The 17460-nt window shown below is 18.8% G+C and overlaps 2 protein-coding genes and 1 pseudogene across 2 annotated transcripts, besides 1 other annotated feature; 1 reads left to right on the forward strand and 2 right to left on the reverse strand.

Annotated features, from left to right (window-relative positions):
* Positions 1 to 2553: 2553 nt before the first annotated feature.
* On the forward strand, positions 2554 to 3356 carry PmUG01_08057800 (fam-m protein; the record flags this gene model as incomplete). Its single annotated transcript, XM_029004747.1, has 2 exons — positions 2554 to 2604; positions 2679 to 3356. The coding sequence occupies 2 exons, from the start codon at positions 2554 to 2556 to the stop codon at positions 3354 to 3356; spliced, it is 729 nt and encodes a 242-aa protein (XP_028861405.1).
* Positions 3357 to 6072: 2716 nt separating this feature from the next.
* On the reverse strand, positions 6073 to 7046 carry PmUG01_08057900 (annotated as a pseudogene).
* Positions 6073 to 7046: a sequence feature (PIR protein, pseudogene).
* Positions 7047 to 11193: 4147 nt separating this feature from the next.
* PmUG01_08058000 (STP1 protein) lies at positions 11194 to 13571 on the reverse strand (the record flags this gene model as incomplete). The annotated part of the gene is made up of 2 exons (XM_029004748.1): positions 11194 to 12275; positions 12536 to 13571. 2 exons carry the CDS (start codon positions 13569 to 13571, stop codon positions 11194 to 11196), a joined length of 2118 nt encoding a protein of 705 aa, XP_028861406.1.
* Between the last annotated feature and the right edge of the window lie 3889 nt (positions 13572 to 17460).

The following is a 17460-nucleotide window of genomic DNA, read 5'->3' on the forward strand; positions in this document are numbered from 1 at the left end:
TCTGTAATGAATCTAATTTTATTTCCTTCTGAAATAATAGGTTAAAATGTATATAAATATTTTTATATATATTCTATTTTTTAAGATTGTCTATAATTATGTACTGTGTAAAAGTTTGAAAACATATTAAATATATATGAAAATATAAATAGTTTATAGAAACAATTAATAACATCTTCAAAAAAATTACAATTTATTAAACACAATAAAAAAGAAAAAACAATTATATTTTTATAGATAATTTATTAATAAAATGGTTATTATTTGTTAGATAATTTTTAACAATTTGTATGTAAAAAATTATATATTTTTCGCTTTGTTTCATTCAATATATCTAATACAGAAATTTGTTTATGGAATGGTTTTTCGAATATTTTTATTTGTTAAAATTGATTTTATATAGATATAAATGAACAAAAAAACATAATGTTTATATATTTTTTAGTTATTACACTTAAATACCCATTTAAAAAATTTTTTTATATAAATATAATGTCTCATTCATAATTATTTCTTTGTAAAAAGCATACTCAAGTTAAAGGGAATATGATATTATGATGTACAAGCAGATGTTCCTAGGAAGGTGAAAATATATCTAATAAACATTTTAATTAAAAGATCAATTATTTTTGTATTTTTTGTTAATTCTACAGATTAATATAATATATTTAAATATTTTATTTCATTTAAAAAAAATATATAACCATTTATATACGTAACAGTTCTATTATAGCAATAGGTATTTTATTTTTTGTTTTTTTATTATATTATTGTAACTTCTGAATATATATAGTTAAAAAAAAAATAATAAAAAATTTAGTATATGATTATAAATAATTTTCATTAAAATTATGTAATACCACTTGAACGCAAGGATTACAACTTTTAAAAATTATGGTACGAATATAAAACAGAAGTCTTAATTTGACTTTAAAATAGATACTAAATCATATATTAGGTAGAATAAAATAAATTTAATTTTTTAAATATATTATACGCTAAAAAAATGATATATTAATTCAAGGAGTAATTGGATCATATGTTATAATTTAAGAAACATATAATTATATTTTTTTTCATTGATTTTTTTTTATTATTATATTGTTATAATAATTGATATTTTTTTTAATAATAAGTCGTGAAATATAATGTTTATAATATTTAATTGTTATTAGGATAATATCTATAAAATTTGTAATTAATATTTTAATAATAGATAAACCTACTAAATATGTATTCTATATGTTGTATATTTTATGGGAACTCAATATTTCAAAATAATATGGAATAAATTTTTTTTCCCTTAGTTTATTAAGAAAAGGATTTGTAAAAATACTATTTAATTAGTACACTCTATGAAATAATTTAATAATATACCTAGTATAATTAGGAATAAATTTAAATTATTTCATTTTAATTAAAGTGTATTTTTTAAAAATATTAAAATAAAAACTTTATTATACATTTATAAATATATTTTTCTTTATATATATTACAAAATTTATTACATCAATGAACGTTTCATTAATTATTTACGAAGAAATAATAATTTTTTTGTTTTAATATAAAGTATTATTATAATTCGTTAAAATATGTTATTACATGAAAAAATTACGTATAAGCGTATATGTAAGGAATAATTCTCTTGTAATTTTACGATTTTCTTTTTTTCTAATTGAATTACAATATTCAAAATATAAATTAATAAGGAAAAAAAAAAAAAAAAAATGGATAAATTTAAAAATATTTTATTTACAATTAAACATTGACTTAATTATAAAAATTATAATTTACAAAAATAAATGCATAATCATAAGAAATTATTTCTTGGATTTCTTTATGAATATATTTGCTCGTAAATTAGATATTACATTATAAATTATATTTTTTTAATTATATTTATAATATCAAAAAAACTGCTTATGAATAAGAGGAAACTAAACTATGGATTATAATTAACACAACACAAAATATTTTCTTTATTTGTTATTTTACGCTTTAATAATTAATATTTATTAAGAATAAAATATAGTTGTTCTAAAATATGATGCTTGAAAAATTAGTATTAAAAACAGTATAAATTCCTTAGTACCTTAGTAAGTGTTTTAATATAAAGAGGATGGTATTATATATATATATTCTATACATTCTCTATTGCTTATAAACTAAATATTTCCATATAATAAAAAATATTTAATACTGCATAAATAAAAAGTTAAATTATATATATTGTATATTTATGAATGAATTCAAATTCTTTTATTTTAATGATACAATTTGTTTTTATATAACTTTTAGATAAAAAATATATAATACATTATAATATATCTTTTTATATGTAGTTGTTTAATTTTACATTATAGTTGTATATATTTGATTAATATCTTACTAAAAAGCAAAAGTTATTAATAAAAAAAATATTATGTTATTATTTATTCATTAGTTTGTATTTTATAATATTATAGATATATAATATGGAACTAAAAATTAATCCAATCTTATTTATTATAATAACTACTTTTACTTTTTTAAAGAGTATTTTCTCTTTTAACCATGGTGGAGTATGATAATATTAGTTATGTTATTGTATTATACATAATTTCCGTGTTTTTGTTTTATTAATACAGTTTTTTACAATTCAAATATTTGTTCATTTGAATAATAATCTCTTTTTTTAGTTAACTTTTAACAAATTTGTAGGTGAGAATTTTATGCAGTGTAGAATATTAGACAAAAGAAATTATCGATTACTAGCAAAATGTAAAAAGGATAAAGATTCAAATAACATATATTTAAACGAATTTTTTCCAAATAATGATAAAAAAGAAAATAAATATATAACTAATAATAAAAAATGGAATAAAGAAAAAAACACAAAATCCAACAAAAGTTTATTAAATAAAGCTCAGTACTATACAGAAGTTATAGATTACAATAATGGAATATTTGATGGAAAACATTTTCATTTTGAAAAAAAATTAATAAGAAAAAAAGTTTATGATGCTTTTCTAGAAAAAAAGAGGAGAATTAGAGATATATCTTTAAAAAAAATAAAATTTAAAAGTTACAGATTTGGAACTACCATATTTTTACTTTTTTTATTTCTGGGAATAGGTTTACCCATATTACAAGGATTAAAGCTATTAGAAAAAGCAGGAGAAGCGATTAAAGATTTATCAATTATAAGTAATGTGTGGAAATTTATAGAAGGATGTTTAGGTACAGCAAAAGAACATTTTTTTTTAATAGCATTTAGCACAATTATCATTATATTAGTTGTTATACTTGTAATACTAATTCCTAAAATTTTAAGAAATAATGAAAAATATAACAGAATTAAGGCGATGTATGAGTAAAGTGCGTAACAAGAAACATGTTTTTTTATATAACTTATTTATATGAAACGTTATATGTAATATCTTTAGTTTACATACTTAATAAACATACACATTGTTTATATAATTTTATTAATGTACATGGATTTATAACGTAATACTTAAAATTAAAACTCATAAATTATATTCTTTGTCTGTTGGTAAATTTGAATGAATTATTGATTGTCATTTTTTATTATAAATTATTGTTGAATCAAAATATAATAATATCATGTAATATATGTATTTCTGTATATAATTAGATTGTTATAAGAAACATATATATGTGAGTTAAAATTAATATATAATATTAATGAAGAAGTGTTAGAATTTCCGTTTTAAACGAAAAGTAATTTTATTGTATTTTATATTCTTGAAGAATAATATAATTATCTGTAGACATGCTTAAGAAATTATGTGATGAACATTACATTTAAAATGAATATTTTTTTTTTGTATTTAATGTAAAGTAATGTACATATTATGTCACAATGATTTATATATATTTTACTCCAATATAAACATAATATTTGTTATATAAATAACTTTTCTTAGAAATATGGCATAACATATAAGCTGTTATTAATAATTTTTGTAAGAAGTTTGATTTTGTTCCTTTAACGGTGTACGTAGGGAATTAGAATTGGATAATAAAATAATGTTCTTATAAAATATTATTTCTTTGGTAATTAGGATCAATATTTTAATTTTATTCATGTTACTATTTTATTTTATTTAATATGATTATGTATTTTATAAGTATATAATTAAATTATAAATAGAAAAAAATAAACTTCATTATTTTAAGAAAATGAAATATATTTTTATTCTTATATTAAAAAAGAATATATGTTTTAAGAAAAAAGATTTTAATCTTTGACAAAATTTTTATTTTTTTAAATCCTATATTTTTATTATTTAAATGAAAGCAATTCTTTTGTTATTGAAATTATATTTTTATAAAAAATAAATTATTGAAAATATGTTGAATTTGTAAGTGATCTGCGTAAATAGTTTATATAGATTAATTATGTTAAAAACATTGCAAGATGCCATTACATAAATTAATTAGGAACAAAATGTTACAATAATATTTTTATAATTTTATTAGTTATGTACATAATGATGTACAAAATGTATATATATATATAATATATATAATATATGTAGTAAAATTAAAATCTATGATTAAATAAATGTTATAAACTATTTAGTATTTTTATATTTATTATAATCTGGAAGCGTCTGCTGAACTCTTTTTTCCGAATTAAATTTATGTTTACTATAAAACTATCATTATGAAACATAAAATTAATTATCAGATTATTTCAAACATATTTTCGTTTATCCTTTTAATACGAACATGCTAATGTTTAAATAACGTGAAATAATTTCAACGAAAAATATTTTTGTTTTATTATTTTAAATGTGATATTATGAGTAATCTGATCATTTCCATATCTAAATTAGTAACAAAATTACAGATATATGGTAAAATACAAGATACGACATAGTTATGCTGAATAATTAATATTAATTCCTATTCTGAAATTTATAATTTGGTTATTAGAAATGCATCTGAAGTTTTTACATGCAGCAAAAAAAGAGTCTGATTTTTTTAAATGTAATATGTATAATAATGTATATATGAGTTCCATGGAGTTCAAAATAGTGGAATTCTATTAGAAACCTGAATAAAAAATGAATTTCTTTTGAACTATTCTAATTATTTAGGTATTATAATGTTACTTGCTATTACTTTTATGAAAATAACTGTTGTATATTTTTCTAGGTATATAGCAAATAAAAATGCAATATAGAAATGTATATAAGATTTGTTATTTTATAATATACATTAGATAAAATTTTATAATTATGTAATAAGTTTATATATTTTTTTTATTTATCATAAGAAGATTTTCTTACTACTTCGGATGTTATATGTATAAAATTATTAGAGGAGAAAAAGACAAATAATTATAGTGCATTAGAAGAACATATATATGAATTATAAACTAAATATTAAGAATTTTACTATATAAATTCGCATTGAGCGGAATATATGCCACTTAGCTACATATATAAATAACCTTTTTACAATGTTACATATAATATATACCATACAAAAACAAAAATACTAAACTTTTCGCATATTATTTTAAATTTTTAATTCTGTTTATCGGCAGGCATATAAATGATTATAAACCTTTAAAGTTATAAATAATATATATATATTCTTTTGAATTTTTGAATAATGTTTTTATTTTATAAATTTTATTTTTTAATTTGGATAATAATATTACTGGTGTTTTTTTTAAAGCTTCTGTTTCATCTCTTCTTATTTTAATACAAATTTAATAAACAGTTCTATATATTAATGTGTAATAAAATCATTATTTATTTTACAATCTTGTGCTATATATTTATGTTTTAAAATTATGTGTTTTTCATTCTAAAGAAAAATTCATATATAAGTGGACCTTTTTCTACTGACTCAAACAGTAGTACTGTATTTATTTTAACCCTTTGTTTGAATAATTGCTGTGTTATTTTTTTTAATTTTTATGCGCTTGTATACATTTCTAATTTTTTTTATATCATTTATTAAGAAATATCCTCTTATATGTAACTTTTGCACCACTGAGTATTAGATTTTGTATTGAAAATAATATAAACTGTAATTTTTGTATTAAGGATCTCATTGTGGTTGATACCCTATACTATGAGAACTTCCTTTAAATTTTCCATGTACTTCTTTATATATATTTTGTAAGGATTCTCTTTTTTCTTTAAGGTCAACTATTTTTTTCGTAACTAAGCTATTACATAAGCATGATTTTAATAAAGTAAACTATATGAAAAAAAACATGTATATATACCTAAATATATTAATGTTTTGTGCCTGTAAATTTTTGTGAAAATGTGAATACTCATTGTATTAGAATATTTACGTTATTAACTATAATTTTCTTTTAACTTTATATAAAAAAAATAAAGAGAATGATGCTAGTAATACGATTGCTCTGGATAATCTGACAGCAAATATATATTTTACTTGCGTAGGTGATAAATATGTGGTAAACCAGTACAAGGAGCTACCATGTGAATTTTATTATCAAATGCTTTTTTACAATTGATTAAATCCACGCAAAAAGCATTTTAACTACATTTTTGATGTTTTTCACAATTATTCTTGTAAAGGTTATAACATTTCTTAATATTACCACAAATTATATCACCAGAATCATGTTTTTTATCATTAAATTTGCTAAAATCATCATAATAACCGTATATTTATTCAAGATTTGTTAAAGATTCAGTATCAATTTTTTTTATTTCTTATATGCATATATTATCTTATTTAGACTAAACATCTCTAAAGGAGTTAAACCAAATGTAACTATTATTCTTTTTATTTTTTTTTTCTGAATTTATCAGGTAATTCAATTATTTACGACATTTGAGATAATCAGAATAATATTTATCCTTAATTTCAATTCAATATCTACCAATCTGTTGACATAATGTAATAAAATTAGTATTAGAAATATTTAAAGAATTATATTTAGTATTAGAACAATATTGTCCAGGACTTATACTACCACTCTTAGTATTTTAACAACCCCCCTCATATTCAATTTTATACTGAAGATATAATTGCACGGAATTATTCTAATAATAAAAAAAATAAAATAAAATATATTACTACTAATAATAATATATATTCGTAAAATTTTATTATGATGAATAAAAATATATATTTCATTTATGTAACAACAAATTAATGAAATATTATGATAAATATAAATACTATAACAAAAAAATAAATCTTACACTTCCCCCTAAAATGTTCGCGCCATTGTATATAATTATACGTGAATGAAACGGAAAAAGTTAAATTAATATTATATTGATATTTATCTAAGTGAAAAAATTTTACACATTAAGTATATATGTGATACATTCCGTTTTGTCATATATAGAATTTAAAAAAACAATTCTTAATAAAATCACAACTTTAATTTTTGGTTAAAATTAATATAAGTTTGTATAGTTTGTATAGTACAATATAAAAGCTTTTAATTTAATCATAATAATTTGAAAAACGTAAATTCTTTATTGTATCTAGAATACAATTATAGTAATGAATATTCTTCCCTTTAATTTTTGTTAGTGTGAAAATTATATAAATGTACTTATATGATATAGAAAAAAATAAATTAACTTTAGTGCATTCTCATGTACATATTGAGAATTATATTAGATTATCTATATAAAAGTCCTTTTTTACCTTTTAAAATACTATAAATATTATTTATTTTATAAATATAGAATTTTCCCTTTTATTTATATTTTAGTGTTAAAATGGTACCTTTCAAATTATTACAGTTAATATTTAAAATATGTTATAATAATATATGGGTTCTTTATAAACCTCAATTTCATGATTTTTAGTGAAATTATGACTTTTCACAAATGAAAAATGAATTCAAGTTAAATGGTTTATAATACATGAAAATAAGTACTATTTCGTTAAATTAAAAATATCTCGCTTAAGTATATATTTTAAGTATGAATGTATTATTCTAGAAATAGACAATATCATATAATTTGAAACAATCTCTTATTTTTTTTTCATCCTATTACACAAGAAGATAAAGTTGCAGTTTAATCTTTATAACATTTGATTTAGTATAATATATATAATTATATTTCAAATATAACAATAATATAAACAAAAATTAGATATGATTACAGGGTAAATTAATTAAAATTATAAATTAAAAAATAAAAAAAAATTTAAATGCCTAAAGCTTTTAGTAAAATACTTTAGTGAATTTAATTATACATGTGACTTATTAAGAATATAAATTAATATATCATCTGAAATTTATATTTAAAGACAAAATATAACAAGCCCCATTAAAAAATAAATTTATGACTTTTGTAATAATTTCCAAATATAGTAAAATAATTGATAAAAGAAATATCATAAAATTTTTCAATTTCGCTTATTTCACTGCTATTTTATTTATCTCTATTATGTGTCTTATATGTTGTACTATATATAAACGTATATTTCAAAGATCTCAGAGAATAATAATAAATTTTTTTTTTTTTTTTTTTTATATATAATATTATTGTAAAATATCTTAAGATTATATATTTCGTAAAATATATAACTTGTATATTATTATATTTTAATTGTACTAATATATTTATGATATAATTAAATATATTTAAAAAAAAATATAAAATTACATAAAAACAAAAATTGTTTTTATTATTAGTACATACGTAGAATGATTTCTCTTTTACTTTATGAACAAAGTAGTAATTAATATAGAAATGTTATTATTATAACGGTTAAAATAAATATTTTTTAAATTTATTTTATGTAAGATATCCTCTGTTATTTTATTTTTATATTTATACCAATAATATATCTTTTTTCAATTCTCATATATGCGTTTCATTTAATAAAGTACTGTTGTCAAAATTCCCAATAGATTCCAAAGAATTACAGTTGTGCTGTTATGAGATTAATATTAATTAATAATTACATTTGTAGGTTTATGTGTGCCAATATTCTATTATTATTATTAATATTCAATATATTTCTAGTATAATCACTGTAGATTTAATAGACTAAAGTTATATTAAAAAATTTATTAAGTACCATATCATATATAAAAAATAAAATATAAAAGAAAACATAAATATTTATTTTCTGGTAATGTATAATTTGTATGAATAAATTATGCATGTAATATTAATATTTTATGATAAAGTATAAATGTATATAATAGAATGAACCTTATATAGATTAAAAGAATATACGTTGAAAGAACTATATATTTACTTCTGGTAAAACAAAAAGAAAAAATATAAATTCTATTGAATTTATTCAAAAGTGTTGGAACAAAGACAATGCTAATACAACTAGCTATAAATAATTATTTTCTTAATAATATGTTATTAATATGTAATAATATATTTGCTTAATGTATTATAAGGATATTACATTAGAGAGACGAATATATCTATTTCATATAGCATTGTATTAACCTATGGTAATAATTATAATTAATTCAGATTAATATATTTTTTGCCATTTTATATAATAATATTATATATGAATTAATGATATTGTAAAATTCATAAATAAATTGATATTTTTATGGGATTTACATAATATGAAACAGTAAAAAATTATCTGTAATCTACCTATTATTTTGGTATATGATATCCGTTAAAAATTGTTACATATATAAAATGGATTTTATATTTTAACAGATAAATCTGGTATTAGTTATTTTTATAAATATTAATATATAGAGAGATTATTTAAGAAATAATAACCATTGATCTTATTAGCTAGGTAGAAAAAAAAAAATATTATTGCGTAACTACAAAAAATCCAAAGAAAAATATAAAGATAAAAGTCAAAAATTAACAAATTCTTTTTAAAATGTAAAAAAATATCATATTTTTTAAATTTACTATAAAATATTTATATTTTCTTTCATATCCTTCTAATTTTAGAAATGCGCTAAAATTCATGTAGTACTGTTTAATTTATACATTTTTTTTATATTTAACTTTTATATCATTTATTTTATAAAAATATTAATAAATAATAATGTAGATGTTAAAGTAAAAAGAAATATAAGAATATTTTTTATTTAATTGTTTACATTTTCTTTAAAAGCGTATATAAATTACAAGATAATATAAAAAACTATGTATTCAGAATAATTTCATTATTATCATGTTTTAGACATTTTAATTCAATAATTTTTTAAATTTATAATAATAAAAGTTATACAATCAAAAACGATACTTTAATATCATAAATATCTATAAATATGTATAAGGATTTTTCCTTTAAGTTACATTATTTGTTGCATAAAAAAATTGAATTCTTTATTAAGGGACAGTACATTTAAATATGATTTTTTCTTTGTGAGAAGATATATATAATTAAAATAAAATATATTGATATATAACAAATAAAGGGTTACAAACTTACTATAAATTAAAACGTTTATAATGCGATTATGTATTAAATCATAATAACCTAGAAGTATTTCATTATGTATATAACATATGATTTTTTATAATACATTAAATAATATAAATTATATATATGTTTTCACTACGCATTCGTGTGCTTTAACGTATATCTGTTTTTTTTATTAAAATTTTTTTTATATTAATTAAATCCTTAAATGGTTAATTGATAGGAATATTTTGAAGGATACAAATAAGCATCTTTATAAATATGCAAATAACCATATATAGAGAAATAATAAAATAACATAGAATTCTAAAATTATAAGTAATTCTGATATATAAATTAAAAAAAAGTATTGCAATATTAATGTTTTTGCTTTTTTTTACTTTCCGACATATTAATTATTTTCCTAAAAGTTTAATATTCTTGGAATACATTAGTATAATTTAATTTTTATATATATATATATATATATACCTTGTTACTTATATTTAATCAAATATTAATATAAAGTTCATATTGATAATCTTAAAGAAATAGAAAATAGTACATATAATTGAAATATATTTTATGCATCTTTATTTCAATCTTCATATTTCATGTTCGCTTCTCTTTCTTTTATTAAGTATTTTTTCAAATTATTCTTTTCATTGCTTCCGTAGTGATTCATAAAATTTATGAAATAAGATTCATATAGGCTAAATGCTTACGTAAAATTAATATCCTTATATATTAAGAATGTATATTATAAATTTTTAAAATGTATTTTTACATAATTCTGTACTATTTGTTTGCAGTATTCTACTTTTCCATAGAATTTGCATTTGTATTATCTCCTATTATCCAATTTTCTATCTCTTTCCTAAAGCTATCGTCTGTTGTATAATCAGGATTTTCCATATTTCCCAAAAAATTTCGGTTAAAGTCACTTATGTTTTCTATAAATTCTTTTTTACTATCTGAATTTTCTTTTTCCTTAAATTTAATTATGTAATTATCCAAATGTGATTCATTATTTTCAATGTCCTGCTCTTTTTTGCATTCTTCTAATACTGACATAAGAACGAGGATACACAGTTTTGTTAATAATTTTTTTTTTATATATTTATATAATTCTTGGCAGTTTTCTTTGTTCGATAATTCTCCTATATTAATTAATAGCAAAGAATCTTTAATTTTTTCATTATCATGTTCATCTGGTATAATCTGGAGTTCATCAGTCAAATAGTTAAATAAGTGCTGTTTAATATATTGCTTAATAATTATACAATTTTCCAATATCCACTGTCTCCATATATCTTTTTCTCTTTGTGAAAATGGAATATTTTGAATTTCATCAGGATCATTTTTTAATTCTTCTCTTTTTTTTAAGTTATCTAGTTCTCTTTTCCAATCATTTTTTAAATTATTAAACCAATGTTCCTTTTTCAATTTGTCAGCAAGATTTTGATGTTTTTCTATCCATTTATTCCATAATATTTTTTGTTTTCCTTTTTGATTAATACTTTTTGTATTTCCCATTATTAGTTCGTCATTAGTCAAATAAGAATATGTTTTGTGTTCCACTTTTGTTAACAATTCTAAGCATATTTCTAAAAATTCTCCTTTTATGTACTCCCATTCTTCATTTCTGTATTCTTCGAGTATTTGCATATGTACTTCTATGATAGTTTTGTATCTATGTTTGTTTTGCTTTGATGCGTTTATATTATTATTCTTGTTATGTTGAAGTATTTTTATTTTTTTTGTGAACTCTTCATCATCATATAATGTATATTCCATCTTATCATGTTTTACAAATTCGTTTTTTGCGCAAGAATATGAAGATGTTAGTATTTTCAGAAATTTCGCTTGTCTTCTTGTTCTTTTTTTTTTAGATCTTCCTATTAAAGCGTACTAGAATAAAGTAAAAAGAAAATTATAAGAAAATTTATTACAGTAATAGTCTGTTTTTAATATTTTTAAACGTCTACATTTAGTTTACTTTAGTAAACAGGGAAAATACAATAATTAGTACAAGACTTGTTAAAATTGTTGATATTTTTATAACATATGGATTTTTTACTTGACCTGTAATTGTAATTTAAATGTATATTTAATGTATTTACTTTAAAAATAGAAAATCAATTAGTATGAGAGTTACCTGGAATTTTAGATGGTGTAATAACAGCAGGAAATTGTGTATCATTATTTGTTTTACCAGATGACGGAGATACAATTTGAAAATCATGGGTTTCTCGCGAGATATCAGATTTTGTAGATACTACAGATTCAGGAGAACATTCTGAATCTGAAGGAACTAAACATTTAGAGTCTTGTAATACTTCAACGTGAGTAAATTGTGCACCATTATAACCAAATTTATTTTCCTTTGGTGTATATTCAGGAGTTAATGTTGTTTGAGATTGAATGTGAGGTTCATTTTGCGATATTTTTTCGGGATTAGTTTGCAGTTGAGATTGAATTTGAGAATTAGGTTGAGTTTCAGTTTCTTGTATAGCTTTTTTGCTTTGAACCTGACTTGTAAATTCACTATTATGTGTATTTTCACCTAGTAGTGAATCTTTATTTTCTTTTTTAGATGGACTTTTTTCAGATGTTACTAAATGAAAGGATCTACATACAGACTGTTTATTAAAAGTGTTAGGATCCATTATATTGCATATATTTTTTTTACCTTGTTGTTTTTCGTTTATTTTGTAACACGATTCAATAAGGTTTTGTTTTGTCCTAAAATAAATATCTCTATTTTCAATCCATATATTATATTCGTTGCATTTCTGTGAATAAGTGCTATCATAACTATTTTTTTGATTTAACTGTTTTAAATCATTTAGGTAACTATTTCTTTTTTTACAAAAATCATCTATGTCATATTTTAATTCTAAAATCTCTAAATGTTTTTTATCCATAATCACAGGACATCCTCCTAGTTCATCTAACTTTTTATAATCAGGACTTAACCATTCGTATAGTACATTTTTCCATAATTCTTTTTGTGTTATATAATAAGGAGGTGGAGTACTATGGTCTATGAGATATTTAGCCAAATATAGACAATTATTCCTTAGTGCTTCTTTATCGTTCTTAGAACTAATGTCCTTAATATAGTTTTTAATATGATGTACAACTTTTATAAAAAAGTGGTTCCCGTTGGTACCTGAAATAAGTATAGCCATAGACCCTAGAATACTAAATTCAAGGGATTTATTAAGAATTATTTAACAACATATATTCATTTTTGTTTTCTTATCACTTATATTATGGTAACGACAATTTACAAGTAAATTTTTATATATTAAAAAACAATGAATATTACCGTAGGTAAACATTTTTCCATTGTGAATATATATTAATGCCTTATTGAATTGTAAATAAAAATATGAAAGCAAAATAAAAATATATATGTTTTTATTTATTAGCATGAAAATTTTAAATTAATATACATCAATAAAAAGAAATTATAAAATTATCATTTATTTAAGAATTTATATTTGAATTATAAAATGGTTGAATATATTCATATTTTATTTGTTTGTTATGCTCTATTACATTAAATAAATATAATATAACGTCCGATATATATTAATAATATTTGAACGTTATATTACAGTTAGATATATATCTGCATATAAAATTTATATTCTCCTTATAATGTAAAATGCAAATAACTAACAGTAAAAAATTACATATATGTAACATTAATGAGTAATATAAAAATTACGATGTACAATTATTGTTAATGCGTATTTAGTATCCTTTATTTTGGTTTTTTAATACAGGATATATAAATATTATTGTATGCATTAAGGTAAATAACACTTTTTATTCTTTTTTTAATAAAAAAAATAATCTATATACCTAATCATTAATTTTACTAATAGTATGCTTTTTTTTTATTGTGTTATTTTTCTTTTTATTTTTCACATTAACCATTATAGTGATATAATAATTTTGTTAATACCTTTTTATATTTATGTTATCATGTAGAAAGACAATAATTAATAATAAATAAATTGTATTAAATATTTTATAAGATACATTAAAGTACAATCAACTAAAAGGTATCCATAATACTTAATATTATATATATATATATATATATATATATTACCTGAAAATTAATTATTTATAATATATGTTTTGCCATTTCATAATATTAAAATAGTATAATTTAATATACATATATATGTTCTCAGTTTACTTCTATCACAACACTGGGATATAGATGATTTATTATGGATAATTTTTTAACTAATAGAATATAAATTTAGGCAAATTAATGAAAATAAGTTTGACAACTTGTTTTAAATATTAAAAATTATTAGATATACTTATGACCAAAAAATTATAGTATATACTTAAAAAATAATAAAAATTAAAATCTTATGCTAAAAAACAGTAATATTATAATTACATGAAAATAGAATAATATATTACATTAAATAATAAAAAGGTATTGAAGTATAATAATTATATTTCGATAATTATTAATACGTATGTTAGAATAAATAGATTAAAAATTTTTAATTAATTTTTTGGTTTCTACTGAATTTGAAAACTGAATGCAAATATTATTTTATCACAGCAGTTAAATATTTATTTAATATGCAAAATAAAATAGCTTATGTATTATTCTATAATTCTTTTTGTGATTTAAGTATTTAAATAGAATTACAAGACAATTCAAAATTATTTGTTACAATATATGTTGTTGTGTTATAATGTATATATATTATTTCTAATTTTAATTCATTAATATGAAATATTTTATGAAGATGTAGAATGGTTAGAAAATTAAAAAAAATTATATATTAATTGATACTAATATTTTGTAATTAGTTAGTTCAAATAATTGTTTAATTTATTAGAGTTATGTTTAATAAATCAATATTTATATAAAAAATTAATTTTGTTTATATATATTTAATTTTTAATTTTGGATTTATACAAATTTTTTATTTTATGCATACTTTTTTTTTTATTTCCTTCAATTTGATCGCATTATGCTTAAATCTATTTTAATTAATAACAATATACGTTGAAATGTTATAAATATAATTTTTAAATTTTTAAAATATTATATGTTCAAATTTTGTATTTGAATAAATTATACATATAAAAAACGTAGCACATATTTAACATGTAATAGTGGAAAATTATGTAGAAAAAGAAAAGAAAATATAATTTCCTCAAATACCTGAAAGCATATAGGAAGAATAAATTGGTAATTGTTTTAAAATATACATATATAATATTTTTTTCCCTTTTACTCTTTTATAAATTTAGAAACAAATTTTTTTTTTGTTGATGTATTTTTTATTATTTTGTTTTATTAAATAATCAAAATTATTGTATGTTTCTGAAGTTTATTCATGAAATATAATTTAAAATAATAAAAAATTAACAAATATTCATAAACATTATTGAATATTTCTTTTTATTACTATGATTATTTTATTTATATAATTAAAAAATAATAATTATTTTTGAAATAGATATTTTGAATATATAATCTTTTTAAATCAAAAACGCTTATTAAATTGAAATATATATACACTTAGCAAAACATATTGATGAATATAGAAATAAATGTAGTACTTTATAAAATACTTTATTGACTTTAAATAATATATTAAAACTTTTTTTTTTTTTTAATTTATATGAGTATACTATGCAGTCACTAGGATATAAATTATTATAAAAATTGTATGCGAATTTAAAATTATATTTTATATTATTTTATAGTATATTTTATAACTGTCCGTGTATTTTAATAATGAAAAGAGTTTTAAACTGCAATATAAATGAAAACTATAATATAAAAATTTATATTATGGTATAAATAATGTAATATATTGTATATTCTTTTATTTATATATATATAGACTTACAATGTACAATACATGGAATTTCTTTTTTATGTACTTCTAATAATAACGAAATAAACTAGATTTATTCACATCATCACAGTATATAATATTATTATTTGATTTCAATTAATATTGTTTAATACTAATGAGTAACACATTTTTGTTTATATGTATTTTGTTTAATTTAGAATGCTGAGGTTATAGAATTGACATTTCAAATATTATGTTCCATAATTTAATGCGTTCTAATTATTTATTTGTGAGAGGATATATGTTGTTATTTATGTTTAATTATATTTTGAAGGATAAGTTATTCATGATATTACGAATTTTTATTTACCTTATTGATAATTCTGTTTATACATTTAATCTATTGTATACGTTACCATTATTTAATCATTAATATATCTTTTTTCTTAGATATCCGTTTATGAATATTATATAGATTTACTACTTATAAGAAATGTTGTTTATTCTAATAGCATTCATTATGTGTCTTAACATGGAAAACAGAAATCCAATTAAAATTATTGCTTTTTTATATTTCATAACTATATGAATTATAAAATTGGATAATATATTTGTATCTTAATTTGATAATTTTTTCCACCTTGTTAAATTTGTAATTACGTAGTTTTTATTGTTCTTCTAGCTTTACTCTCACTTGTATACTTTTACTTTTCTAATATTATTATTAAAGAAAAATATTATTATCTTTTTTATTTGTATTTTTAACATTACACTACAATCATATTATTCTAGAGCTTCTTTTATATTCACATAAACTATCATTATAGAGCATTGTGACAAAAGAATTTTTTACAGTACTATACATTCTATAACACGTATAGTCACCTGAATAAAGTGAATATTTTTAGAACCGGGAGTTTTTGATTGATGACTGTATTCCTATGTATGTACTAAAATATGTATAATTTTTTTTTTTTTTAAGACCGTGAAAAAGTTAAAATAGTATGTAATATTATTAAAAAATATTAATTGTAAATACAATATTACGACAGTAATATATTAGATGATGTGTAGTACAGTATGTACATTTTTCAGTAGAGTAATTTATAGTTTTAGACAAAAAATTTATGGAAATTATTACAATAAAAGTTAATATAATGTTAGGAAAAAATGATATACATTTATATGTAGTAAAAACATAAGGTTCTATTGGTGAAGTTAGACC

The sequence above is a fragment of the Plasmodium malariae genome (genome assembly GCF_900090045.1).
Source record: "Plasmodium malariae genome assembly, chromosome: 8".
Taxonomy (NCBI): domain Eukaryota; phylum Apicomplexa; class Aconoidasida; order Haemosporida; family Plasmodiidae; genus Plasmodium; species Plasmodium malariae.